Below are 14342 nucleotides of genomic sequence, written 5' to 3'. Positions count from 1 at the left end.
ATTCTCAGTCGCTTTGTATGGAAGCCCCCTCATGTGGACACAGTGTCCAGTTGTGCTCTGAACAGCAAACTCGCTGTCTCCATATCTGTGATCATACATTCCTGACAGACAGTAACTGAGATCTCTTCCAAATAAATCAGTGGTGAAACCATAGCTGTCACTGAGGCCACTATACTCCTCATAGCCCCCATAACCTGTGCTATAAGCCCCAGACCTCATTCTGTCAAAGCCTGCTTGTTTGACAATGCCAATGTATCTCCGGGCAGTACCAGGCCTGTCATAGGGGCCTGGTCGCTGCACAGACATGAACTTTAGAGGGGGATCGGAGTATGATCTCACTTCTTCCTGACTGCTCTTGGACACTTCTATATACCTGTGCCCTATTATTTCCTTGTGCTTCCCTAGAGCCTTCTCAGCTAATTCCTGTGAAGCATATTGCACAAAGGCTTCCCCTGTAATCTTGCCCTCAGGGTCCACTGGCAAAGTGATCCCATTAGGCATGATTTCTAACCCTGAGAAGAACTGAACAATTTCTTCTTTCGTGCATCCAAATGGGAGTCCTCGAAGGCGCACAAAGCCATCATTGGCAGTGTCGGCACTATTTGGACCGCTGTGCTTCAACACCCAATCTATTTCGGTTCTATGTGACTTGAATACCTCAATATAGCGGTGCCCCATGCTTTCTCTGTCTTTATTCAGGGCCATTTTTACATCATCTTCTGATTCAAGTTCAACAAAAGCTTCACCACTCTGCCTGCCTTCTCGAGTATAGATGAAATGAACACCTGCCACGCCATCATGAATTTTGCATTCAGACAGGAAATTCTGCACATCTTCAATAGAACAAGACCATGGCAAGCTGCGGAGCTTGACCACAAATCCTTCACCTCCCTCAGGACCCAGCATCATGGAAGACTTGACAGGTCAAGGGTCAAATCTGCTTACTGAGGGCTTTTTAGATGATAATAGAAGTCCAGTCTCGTGATGTTCTGGCAGTTATTAGTTATCCTCAGGCTCCGTGACTCCGCGTTCCCGCTCTTCACATCCGGCACCTCGCTCGTCCGGCCTGAGCACCTGCACCTCCAGCTCCCGTAAGACGCGACGCAACTCTCGAACCGTGCACTTCTTAAGATTGCAGTGCAGCTCTTGCCACTAGGCCACCAGAGCTCTCCAGGTTTGGCTATTTTTTGCCATACTTAATTGAAGTGTATACGGAGCAAATAATTTGAAAATACGGAGTATATGAAGAAAAATGTGGCATCAGGACCTCCGTAGTAGGACGTTGTTCTTAAGTGCCATTGAGTTGAGTGCAACTCACAAGGTTCCTGTGAACAATGTCCTATACTATGTTGTCATTATCATCGCTGATAAACTTGATCCCATTGATGCAGCTGCTGTGTCAGTCCAGCTCATTGAGGGAAGGTTATCCTCTCCACCATCTTTCCACTTTTCCAAAGCATGATGTTTTTCCCCCAAGGAATTACCTCTTCTTTCAAAATGCCCAGAGTATGTGAAATGAAGCTTCACCATCCTTGCCTGCCTTTAAGGAGCATTCTGGTAGCACTTTCTCTTAGATGTGCCTGTTCTTTTGGAAGTCCATGGGGCACACAGCACTATTCTCTGACATTACAAGATAACTTCTGTCATCTTTACTTACTGTCAAGTTCTCAGGTGCGTAGTAGGTGATTGAAAAAACCGTGGGTTGATTCAGGCACTTCTCTTGAATACTTTGGGAGAGGTCCCTGACAACAGACTTTTCACGGTGCAGTATGCCTTTTGATTTCTTGATTGCTGGTACTGATTGTGGATCTAAGTAAGATGAAATAATTGACTACTTCAATCTTTTCTTCATTTCTCATGCTCCCTGTATAGGTCCAGAGGTGAGGTCTTGATGTTGAGATATAATCCATATTGCAGGCTGAAGTCTTTGATATTCTACAAGAAGTACTTCAGATCTTCCTTACTTTCAGCAAGCAGGGTTGTGTTATCTGCATAACTCGGCTTGTTGAGTCTCCCTCTGATCCTAATACCACCTCCTTTTCCATAAAGTTCAGCTTCTTGAATGATTAGTTAAGTGTTCTGGAATTCCTCTTTCCCTCAGTGTCCGCCATAGTTTGTTATCTATAAAGTCATATGCCTTTGCATTGTCAGTGAACCACAAATAGACATTTTCTGCTTTCAGCTAAGATCCATGTGACATCAGCAATGACACCTATTCTAGTGTCATGGTCTCTTCTAAACTCATCTTGAACTTCCAGCAGTTCTCTGTTAGTGTACTGTTCTGTTTTTGGATGATCCTCAGCAATATTTTACTTGCATGTGATACATATATGTTATTTGATAATTTCCACATCCTGTTGGATAACCTTGGGATTGTGAGCAAATGCAGGATGAAAAAGATCTAAAATGATTGTGGCAATGGTTTCACAATACAGTATCAGACAACATAGAAATAAGGAATTGTATACTTTAAAGGGAGCACTGGTAACCTAGTGGCAAGAAGCTGTACTGCATTCCCAGAGGTACGTGGTTCGAATCCACCAGATGCTCTGCTGGAGAAGGAGGGGCAATCGCCTGTACTAGTCGGATCCGACTTGATGACACACACACACACAGTAATAAAAAAGATGTTAAAAAACCCTAAACCAGTGAACTGGGAAAATAAAATCAGTAAATTGAATGGTATGTGAATTATGTATCAAGGATAAATAATCAGTTAATTTAGAAAACTCAGAATAGCTGCTTTTAACTGCACCATAAGTGAAAGGACCTGTAAACTTAATTATATCTGTAATTAAGGCTTTTTACTGGCATTTAGAGTGTCAGTGTTTAAAATACTTATTCCCTTTACATTAGTAGTAGTGGTGGCAGCAGCTTTTATGTGCTGTGGAGTCAGAATGGACTCATGGCTGACCCTCCAGCAGGTTTTCAGATGTTGTAGATTACACAAGAGGAAATTGCCTATTTTTCTTCCCACAGAATAAGATGATCGATTTCAACCATTACCTTGAGGTTGGCAGTGCAGAAAATTAATAGTGTTCATGACTGAAAACCTGTAAATTAGAAAAATGAAGAACATGCTAATAGAGAATCCAGAGAAATACCTTGTAAATTTTAAAAGTTTTAAATATTTGGGTCTAGATTTTGAGCATATATAGTTGTAAAACATATAGGAAAAGGCATTACTAGATTTTTTTTAAAAAGAATTTTAATGAACATTTACAGAGATTTTGGATTTCCATTCATTCATTGTTGCATTATTCTCCCTGCCCAGCCCTCCCCCCAGTTGTTTTTTTTTAATGTAGCAAATAATGTGGCTATGCATGTCATGTTCATAGTACACCTAGAATACCATCTGTTGAAGGAATTACATGTATTTTTATTACTTTTTACTCATGAGTGCTTGTTTGTGCAAATGCACATGTGCACATACAAACACAATGTAACAAAATTTTTATAAAATATTTTTTTCATTATACTTTATTTCAGTAATTAACTTTTTGTTGTTGTTGTGTATCATTGAAATTGATCTGACTGGGACAGGAGGAAGTAGCCCCTCCTTCTCAAATTGAGAATCTGGTGGATTTGAACCACATGCCTTTGGGATTGCAGTGCAGCTTCTTGTCACTAGGCCACCAGAGCTCCTAAAATACACTTTTAAAATTACTTTGAAATTAGTTTAGAAAATCAACTCCCCCCCCTTTTTAAAAAAAAATTCTTTGTATATTTTCTTCTGCATACCATCCTGCAATGCATCCTGTGTTCCAGATTGTTGTCATACGTATAAATGACTAATCATTACTCCTTTTGGACGGTTCTTCCCCTTAGCTGTTCTTCAGTGTTCATTATCTATCCATTCTTTTCCCGTTCTCTGCCCAACCAGGCGCCCATCCTATTTTATGACAATAGTGTTATATAGTGTTTGTCATCTATTCCCTTCTGAGATATATTTGATTTATTAAAGCATTTGAGAATTAAGCCTGGCATGAGTTTGGGTGAAGCACATTTGCCTGGTTGCTACTAAAAAGCGTTGGTTTATGAATGTGATTTCACAACAACCAAAAGAGCAAGCAAACAAATGAGGTTATGGAGAAAACGGAAACCTTATTCACAGTTGGTGGGAGTGTAAAATGGAAGGCAGTATGGCACTTTCTCAAAAAGTTGCAAATAGAAATACCATTTGACCCAGCAGTTCCATTACTGGGAATATACCCTAAAGAAACCAGTACTGCCACCCAAGCAGATACATGCCACACCCATGTTCATTGCTGTGTTGTTCACAGTAGCAAAGAGTTGGAAACAACCCAAATGCCCATCAACAAACGAATGGATAGAGGGGCTGTGGTATAGTCACACAATGGAATACTATGAAGCACTGAAAAACAAGGAACTCATGAAATAATATATAAAATGAGTCACTGTGGAGGACATTATGCTGAGTGATATATCTCAAGTCACAAAAGGACAAATACTGTTATAAAACAGGACAGACATGGGGTTGGAGGAAACGAAGGGGATAAATAATGTACACTGCATTGAAACAGATGAGGGAAAGAACTCCTTAAAAGGATTATATGGACAAGAGTCCAGAATAAGTGCTGCATAGTAAAGTGGACTGGGGTGAGGGTGGGGAATTGTACAACAATGAAAGAATTTTTTTCAAAGAGAAAAAATGAACTAGTGGGAATAGGCCGGGAAGAAAATGTACAACAGTGAATGGAAATCTACATTTTCTATAAACTTTAATTAAAATCTCAAAAATAAACAACCAAAATAACTACAGTGTTGTAATTTGAATGTCTTCAGAACTCCAAAACAGTGAATAATAAAAAAATACATTATAAGCTTCAAAATTACAATTTAAGAGTGTTGTTTTTTATAACTTATATGCAGTAAAATGCATTTTTTTGGTTTAAAATGCATTATTTTTAACATCTGGTGAGTTTTTGTATATTTTCCTTGTGCTTATATACAAGTACCCACATGTCTCATTTTGTAACTCTCATACCTTTTTAACTACTGATACGCTTAATATCATTAAATTTTGTGTTTCCTGTAATGTAGTATGAGAGGAGTCATAGTGGTTTTTTTTTTTAGGTTTTTTTTTTTTTAATTATTATTTGTGTGTGTGTACAGTCAAATCAGATCTGACTGGTACAGGAGGAGATTGTTCCTCCTTCTCCAGCAGAGCATCTGGTGGATTTGAACCGCACACCTCCGGGATTGCAGTGCAGCTTCTTGCAACTAGGCCACCAGAGCTCGCCAGGAGTCATAGTTTTTGTTGGGGTTTTTTTTTTAAAATCTTTTCCTGAACTCATATGGGATGATTTTTAGGTTCATCCTTGATGCTACTGGTGTAAGCAATTTAATCCTTTTTATTCTTGAGTGGAGCAAATATGTCACAGTTTATTCACTCCCCTCTCACTGGACATTTAATTTCCACTTTTGAATCATTGCTCTGAGTATATGTCTAAATATTTGTATAAAAAAAATCTTTGTGAAAAATGTTTTGTGGTTTTTTTATCCTGGGTAATACTTCTGAGTGATATTGAGGAGTCAAATGGGAAATATGTTATCTAAGACACTGCTGAACTTTTCCAAAGAGCCATTTTAATATTTCTGCTAACTACCAGAGGATTGATAGGGTACCAGTTGAAGTGTTTCAGTAACAAAGCTATGTCAGGAAATACGTAGTACAGCTATCAGGCCACTCAATTGGAAGAATTTCTTGTTTGTTCCTATTCCCAAAAAAAGGTGATCCCAGAGAATATAGAAATTGCTGAACACTAGCAATAATATCACATTGAAGTAAAATTCTGCTAATGAATTATTTGAACCGGCTAGCACAATACACTGACAGAACTGCAAGAAATGCCGGCTTGATATAGAAGCAGCTGTGGCACGAGACATTATTGCTGATTTCAGATGGATCTTGGCTGAAAGTAAAGAATATCAAAAGGATGTCTGTTTTTAGTTGACTATGTTAAGAACAAAATCACTGTTGTCTTGGAAAAAGTACGGCCAGCATGCTCCTTTGAGGTAAGGATAGTGAAGCTTGATCTCACATACTTTGAGGATGTTGTTAGGAGGGGCCATTACATGGAAAGGTGGAGGAGGGTCAGCAAAGGATAGGAAGACCTTCAGTGAGCTGGACTGACACTGATTATAATGGTGGGCTCAAACATGTCAGACATTTTGAGGATGGTATATGATAGCACAGCATTCAGATCGAAGATTCTTAGGGTCAGAATGTGTAATAGTCTGACAGCACTTTACAGCGACTACTTCATGGTCCTTCCAGTTACTCACTGAGAAGAGTGCTGGGTTTTTGTTTTTTAAATAAAGTTACCATCTGCATCGTAGAGTATTAAGATGCACTTTATTGAGTATCATTGTCAAAAGATTATGGATCTTGCATAGTTTTTGACATTTCACTCATTCATTGCTGAACTGACTGATAGCTGACCCTCCAACAACTTTCAGGAACTGTGGATTTCATGAGAGAAGATTGCTGTTCTTTCAGTGGATTTGTACTATCCTGTGAGATTAGCAGAATAACTGTACTCACTAGGTCACCAGAGTTCCCCAGATTACCTAATTTGACATTTAGTCTTTTCTTAAAAGCATAATTTTCAACTATATATTCAGTTTTGAGTATATGTAATTTTTTGTGGGGGAGAGTTTATTTCCACACCCTTATTTGATTTCCTTTCTGTTCTTTGGATAGTCCCAAGTGTTGTGTGTGCTCCTTTCTTTGCTTGCCACCTAGTGGTAAAAAGTAGGAATCATTAAAACTTTTACCAGTGAATGGCTTCACTGGACAGTATGAGGCCCTTTTGAAGAAGAAAAATATTGGAACACACAGAGATGTTTGTACTTGTAATGGACCATGTGCTCGCCATGAGTTGATTTTTTTGTTTGTTTTAGTAAGAAACTACATTTGAAAGCCTTTAAGTTTTAAATTTGTCTTAACTGCCAGCACTATTCTTCTTATTAGAAATTGGATAGAAGTGTGTTTATTCTTCTGGTGGGGAGGGGTGGGCTAAAGAGGAAAAAAAAGACGTGTGTTTATTCTCCTTGGGGAAAAAAGGCCTCCAAATCATACTAACATATATTAGGCACAGTATGTGGCCTTTCTTATTTAATACATTATATATTTAGATTCTTTTCTTTCTGGTGCTTAGTTTCTTAAGTTTTCTATTAATTTTGATTAGGAAGTTTTTTGGTTAAAATGTTATCTTTTGTTTTACATTACTTTCACAAGAGAAAACTTTTGAAAAGATGTGCTAATAAAACATTATGTTTGTAAGGTGTGGGTTTCTTTTTTTCTTGACAGAAATGGTGGAATCAATGAAGAAAGTAGCAGGGATGGATGTGGAATTGACAGTTGAAGAAAGAAACCTCCTATCAGTTGCATATAAAAATGTGATAGGAGCAAGAAGAGCTTCCTGGAGAATAATCAGCAGCATTGAACAGAAAGAAGAAAACAAGGGAGGAGAAGACAAACTAAAAATGATTCGGGAATATCGGCAAATGGTAAGATGATTGATGTCTTTTTTTTTTTTTTTAAATGCATTTATCATTTTTATTCCACTATGCAGAACATACATTCACCATGGGTTGTGATGCAGTTGACAGTGGAACGGACAATATATCTTTCTGAAGGCTATTTATAACTAAACACGTCTTAATCTCCCTTGCCTGTTGGAGATTGCTCCTCCTTCTCTAACAGAGCATCTCATGGATTTGAACTGTGTACCTCTGGACTTAACAGCAGCTTCTTGCCACTAGGCCACCAGAGCTCCCTAATGCTCTTATTTTTAGATGTGTATGTTACAAAACAGAAAAAAAAATTGCGTGAGGGCTATTACCTACTAGGGTTAATTTTTAGGTAAAAACTACTTGCGTAGGAACAGAAGCTGTCTTTTTTTGAAAAAAAAAAAAAAAATTTTTGAGAGCTGTGGTTAACACATATTTGTGCCCGATTTTTATCTCTGACTTAAGAGTTGTTAGACACTGGACGTTTTATCTTACAATGTAGGACACAATTATTGAGTATACTAAGTACACTTAGTTTACATTTCATATTTCATATATTTGAAATTTACGGATTAGGGATTACAGACTATGCCATACTTGAGGGCAGAGATAATAAATATATTTCTCTTGGAAGCTGTACTACATTATGTTCAATTGTGATTACTGTAGAAATAGAAAAGAAATTTGGTTCTTAGACGCTGCCCTGGATGTGCTCAATAAGTTGTGCCAAGAAATCTGGAGGACAGCCAACTGGCCAACTGACTGGAAAAGATCAATATTTGTTCCCATTTGAAGAAAAGTGACCCAACAGAGTGCAGAAATTATCAAACAATATCATTAATATTAGATGCAAGCAAGATTCTGCTGAAAATTATCCAAAAACGATTGGAGGAATATGTCAGCAGAGAACTGCTAGATGTGTAGGCTGGATTTAGAAGAGGTCGTGGTACTAGGGATATTATAGCTAATGTTAGTTGGTGGACGATCTACCAGCAATCTGTGTTATGCAGATGACACAACCCTGCTTGCTCAAACTGAGGAGGACCTGAAGCACTTGCTGCAGAGGGTCAAGGACTGCAGCCTTCAATATGGATTGAGGCTTATTATCAAGAAGACAAAGATTCTTACCACTGGACCAATTGGCAACATCAAGATGGATGGTGAAGAGATTGAGATTGTTCACAGCTTTAGTTTCCTTGGCTCCATGGTCATCACTCTTGGCACCAACAGCCAGGAAATTAAAGGACATAGTGTGATGGGAGGTCTGCTGTTAGGGACCTTCCCAAAGTACTGAAGAGCAATAGTGTCTCTCTTAAGAGTATGGTGCATCTGAGACAGGCCATGGTCTTTGCAATCACTTGTTAGGCGTCAGAGAGTTGGACAGTGACTAGGGAAGATAGAATTGATGCCTTTGAGCTGTGGTGCTGGAGTATTGAGTGTACCATGGACTGCTGAGAAAACAGGTTCATCCTGGAAAGGGTTAAGCTGGGCTGCTCCTTGGAGGCAAGGATTCTAAGGCTTCGTCTGACATAATTTGGACATGTTGTAAGGAGGGACCAGTCCTTGGAAAAGGACATCATCCTTGGGAGGGTGGAGGGGCAGCACAGGAGGGGAAGGCCCTCTATGAGGTGGATTGATTAAGGATGGGTAATCGAGATGGGTGTATCAGAGACAGTGCGATTGGCACAGGACAGAGCTGAATTTAGGGCTGTTGTACGTAGGGTCACTATGAGTAACAGGAGACTCAAAGGCACATAACAACAACAGCTGGATCTTGGCAGAAAGCAGAGAATACCAGAAGAATGGCTATCTATGCTTCATTGACTGTGCAAAGGCTTTTGACTGTGTGGATCACAACAAGCTATGGCTAACTCTGAGAAAAATGGAAATCCCAGAACATTTGATCGTGCTTATGCGATACCTGTACTTGAACCAAGAGGCATTCGTCAGAACAGAGCAAGGAGACACTATATGGTTCATAGTCAAGAAGGGGTTCCTTCAGGGATGTTTTGTTTCCATACCTTTTCAATCTATGTAGAACAGATCACCCGAGATGCTGGTCTGTGTGAGGAGGAATGTGGTGTCAGGATTGGTGGAAGAGTCATCAACAACTTTGGTTATGCTCAACCATGGTTGCTGAAACTGAGGAGGACCTGAAGTGCTTGCTGCAGAAGGTCAAGGACTGCAGCCTTCAATATGGATTGAAGCTCAACATCAAGTAAACAAAGATTCTCACCACTGGGTCAGTTGGCAAGCATCAGTATGTATGGTGAAGAGATTGAGATAGTTAACAGTTTTAGTTTACTTGGTTCCACAGTCAGCACTCTTGGTAATAGCAGCAAGGAAATCAGGAGACGAATTGCATTGGGAAAGTCATCTGTGAGGGACCTCTCAGGAGTACTGAAGAGCAACAATGTCAGGCTGGAGACTAAGGTGCTCCTGATTCGGACTGTAGTCTTCGCAGTTATGTGCTATGCATTGGAGAGTTTGACAGTGACTAGGGATGATAGAGAATTGACACCTTTGAGCTGTGGTGCTGGAGAAAAGTGTTGAATATACCATGGACTGCTAGGAGAACAAACAGGTTTGTCCTAGAGAGGGTGAAGCTGGAATGCTCCTTGGAGTCAAGGATTCTGAAGCTTCGTCTGACATACTTTGGGAATGTTGCAAGGAGGAACTGGTCCCTGGGGAGGGACATCATGTTTGGGAGAGTGGAGGGATGGCGCAGGAGAGGAAGACCCTTGATATGGATTGATTGTGTGATTGGGGTGGTGGGAATGAGTGTGTCGGAGAAGGCGAGGTTGGCACAGGATAGAACAGCATTTAGGCTTCTTGTCCATAGGCTTGCAACAACTACTTGAGTTTATTAGATATGTGGTATAGTGATGAAACACAGAGCCAACTATCTTGATGGAGACCCTATGTACTTAATGCTTTTTGTATAAAATGTCTGAGGCATTTTATTTATAAGAGTAAGGATTAGTGCATGAAACTATTGTCTTAATGTTGTGTGTGTGTGTGTGTGTGTGTGTATATATATATATATATATATAAATATATACACACATACATACTTTCCTTGCATGAGTCTTTATCAGAACAGTTTGTCATTGATCTAGTTCTAAGCCAGCACTTATTTTGTCTAAGGGATTATGTGGCATTTTCTAGAGACATTTTTGGGAGTTAAATACCTTGAAAATAGTACTGACTTTTAGTGGGATATGTGCAGGATAGTCCCACATAACAGAATTATCTGATTTAAAATGTCAACACTTCTACTTTTGAGAATTTTTTGTCTTAATAAAAGAGGCTGATGTGTAAACACATTATCAAAGAAAAATTAAGACAGAGAAAAGTACAAATTATAACGAAAGTGAGTAAACTGGGTAGGGAAAGTGAAAGTTAAAGGTTGTGAAGAGAAATCCATTCACTCAAAGTTTGGATTGGTCTTTCAGAAGGAAGGGTGAGGCAAAGGAAGGTACTGATAGGCTGGAATACAAAGAGTCACAAGACCAGAAGTTTTAATTTGTCCATAAATTGGTATAATAGTACATTTAAAAAGAGGACACTAATATTCCAAGAAGGAATTAACCGTACTTTAGGAGTTTCAGGGTAGAGCAACACAGTTAATGATATTGACAAGTGAGGATCATAGATTGTGACATGTACGGTGTGCTACAGAAAATAGAGATATAGCCTGTGGAGAAATCATTGAAGGTGGGAGATCTCTTTATAACAGAAGTTGTAGGGTCGGTCAATCAACTATTTCCAAGACGGAGTGACTATATCAGGAGTCTGTTTGGAGCTAAGAGACTTGATTCCATTTGTTGAGTTGACTCTGACTCACGGCAGCCCATGTGTTTCACAGGGCTATGCTTCAGAGTTTTCTGTTACCGAGGCTTTTTGTTATTTTTAAAAGTAGATTGTCAAGCTTTTCTTTTGAGATAACCTGTTGGACTTTCCTAGCAGCCAAACTTGATATCTGTTTGCATCCTCCAGGGGCTTTGAGGACAAACTGGAACTTCTGGAGCCACCGCAGAGATTATTTGAGAAAGCTAGTTGTACTTAATGACAAGGAAGAGATTAGAGTGGGAAAATTATATTTACAATGGAAAGGAAGTTCTATAGAATGTGAGAACTTGTTGGAAAAGTGTGGTTCTCAAGGGCAGGAGAAAAAATATGAAAGTTCACAGTGTCATTGATGAGTAGAAAATGGAGCGTAAAATAGATAATTTTTTTTTTTTACGGTATCTTTGTGTTTAGTAGTGCTGTACATTCAGCATAAGATGAGTGTTTTAGAGTGGCAGGATTTACTTGGTTCACAGATTTTTTTTTAATGACTTCACTGGCTATGAATCATTGTCCACGGAAGTGTTTGACTACCAAGAGAGTTGCTGGGTGGTACAAATGGCTAATAATGAATCCTAACTGGTTTAAGTCCACTCAAGTTCATTAGGAGATAGGTGTCTGATAGGTCTGTTTATAAAATTAGATGAGGCATAGTTCTACTTTGACACCAGTCACCACGAGTCAAGGTTGACCTTTTGACAGCTGACTCCTTATGACTTAATCTTCTAGCCACTGAGAGAATTGTAGCATCAAAAGCAAATAGCTTAAGTTTTTATTCTGTTCCTTGTAAACTGTAATCATGGGCATGCAGTCTTAACTGCCTGAATACAAATGCCAACTCTTAAACAATAACTTACTCACTAAAAAAGTTGTATAAATGCCAGGCATTTAGTACAATACAGTTAGTCTCATTTGTTGATAATTCTGTAATAGTTTAGGTTTTTCTGGTTTTGCTTTTTTAAAACAGCCATAATCAGCCAGCATGCAAAATGGGAAAGATGTATTTCCTTTTTTTTAGATAGCCTCACCCTGCTTTTTGTATCACAAGAAGGGAATAGGGTTTAGAAAGGGGTGTATAATCTATCTATTTATTTAGTTTTTCAGAACCAGAGGGAGAATGTGCTTTTTTTTTTTTAATTTTTATTTTTTCTTTTTCTTAAACAATCTGTTTGAATTTTTTTCCCCCCCCAGGTTGAGACTGAGCTAAAGTTAATCTGTTGTGACATTCTGGATGTACTGGACAAACACCTTATTCCAGCAGCTAACACTGGCGAGTCCAAGGTTTTCTATTATAAAATGTAGGTTTCATACTATGAAGTGACAGTGTGGTTTAAAAAGTTGGCATTCTTAGAATCATGACTTTTCTATGTAGATTTTCAGTATTTAAGAATAATTGTTTATTGTTGGAAAAGTGGGAGCAATTAATCCTTAAAAGTGGAATTAATTTTTGAATACTTGTAGATGTATTGCTGTTTGATGATTATTAAAATGTACTAGCTTTTATTTATATTCCTTTATAGGTAGAACTATACATTATTTGTATAGACATTTTAACAGTTAACCTGTTAATGCTGTTGTTTAGAACCAATCATTTTTTTAGTTATGAAGTGTAAACAGATAAAAGTTTAGGGGACATCACAGCAGTTCCTTGGGAGTAATGGTCAAACACCAAGCCTCTGGCATCTCAAATCCACTAGTGGCTCTGAGGGAGAAAACCAATCTCTTTCAGTGTGGTTTATATCCTGAGTAACACAATGGACACTTTATCCCGACCACAATGAGTTTGACTTTGTGGATTCCCCCCCCCCCCATTTATCTGATGTTTTGCTAATATTTCAGAATATGAGTCCTCTAAGGAGAAAACAAAATAGTTGAATTGATCACTCCTGAAAGAGACTTGTAGAAAATAGAATTTTGTACATTGTACCTGTTAAGTATAATGTAGAAAAAAATACTAGCTTTTTATATTCCTTTAGAAGACTAATTGTTTGATTTCTTCCTCTTCCTTTTTTTTTTTTTTCTTTAAGGAAAGGCGACTACCACAGGTATTTGGCTGAATTTGCCACAGGGAATGACAGGAAGGAGGCTGCTGAGAATAGCCTAGTGGCTTATAAAGCTGCTAGTGATATTGCAATGACAGAACTTCCACCAACGCATCCAATCCGCTTAGGTCTTGCTCTCAACTTTTCTGTATTCTACTATGAAATTCTTAATTCCCCTGACCGTGCCTGCAGGTAAGTCATGGATGGAGGGAGGAAGATTTTACAAAGAGGATAGCTGCTTGTTTTTCTCTCTTACCTCTGGACCACCTTTGTAGGTTTTGGCTTCACATGGAATAGCTTTGGGTAGCATACAGATAGGACTTAATTCAACCTACTTACTCAGCTTTTTAATTGTGTTAAATTTTGGGAAATCCTTTTGAGTGGGAGTTGCAGAGTGTGTTGGAAAAGGGTAACGTATGAGAAGCTATAGAGGAATGAGTTGAATTTTAAGATAGTTTTAATTCTTGTATATTAGTATTTGTGGCGTTGATTTCTGCCGAGTTGAGCATGATTCATAGTGACTCTATGAACAAAAGACCTAATGCCTTTCCGTAACTATCGTCAGTTCTCCAAGTTTATAGAGTTTCCAGAGGCATGTAGCTTAGGGAAGTAGATGCCGTTCCTGCTTCCACATATTAGTATTTAGCCTTTCTGAGTATGTTTTTAGTGTAATTAGACTCCTGATGAACATAAACTTTTGTATTTTCTATTTTAATAGAAGTTCTGTTTTGTTGATACATGTAAAACCTTACCCCTCTTTATACTTAAGATTGTTCCTGGTTTTGATATCATAGAAATTGAAAAATAGCTTTATATACATTGCTTTCTTCCCCTACCCATGTGCTTTCTATTTCCTTTTTCAGATAAGTTTTCATAAAATAAGTCATTTACATTGTTTCATTAATAAACATT

General features: G+C 38.5%; 2 protein-coding genes across 2 annotated transcripts in view; one reads left to right on the top strand and one right to left on the bottom strand.

The window, feature by feature from the left end:
* The window catches only part of LOC102866760 (heterogeneous nuclear ribonucleoprotein F-like), an 11011-nt gene extending 10102 nt beyond the window's left edge, over positions 1 to 909 (bottom strand). The window contains exon 1 of the mRNA XM_006891043.1: positions 1 to 909. Within this exon, the coding sequence (XP_006891105.1) occupies positions 1 to 909 (909 nt within the window).
* LOC102848959 (14-3-3 protein epsilon-like) overlaps positions 1 to 14342 on the top strand; it is a 59523-nt gene that overhangs the window by 35185 nt on the left and 9996 nt on the right. Inside the window, exons 2-4 of the mRNA XM_006891012.1 lie at positions 7337 to 7536; positions 12580 to 12686; positions 13416 to 13622. Of these exons, the coding sequence (XP_006891074.1) occupies positions 7337 to 7536; positions 12580 to 12686; positions 13416 to 13622 (514 nt within the window). The remainder of the gene's footprint in view (positions 1 to 7336; positions 7537 to 12579; positions 12687 to 13415; positions 13623 to 14342) is intronic.

Source organism: Elephantulus edwardii, unplaced genomic scaffold (assembly GCF_000299155.1).
Source record: "Elephantulus edwardii isolate Elephantulus edwardi_28Jun2011 unplaced genomic scaffold, EleEdw1.0 scaffold00094, whole genome shotgun sequence".
In the NCBI taxonomy this organism is placed as follows: domain Eukaryota; kingdom Metazoa; phylum Chordata; class Mammalia; order Macroscelidea; family Macroscelididae; genus Elephantulus; species Elephantulus edwardii.
Note: the sequence above shows the minus strand (reverse complement) of the source record. Positions and strands in the feature narration are given on the sequence as shown.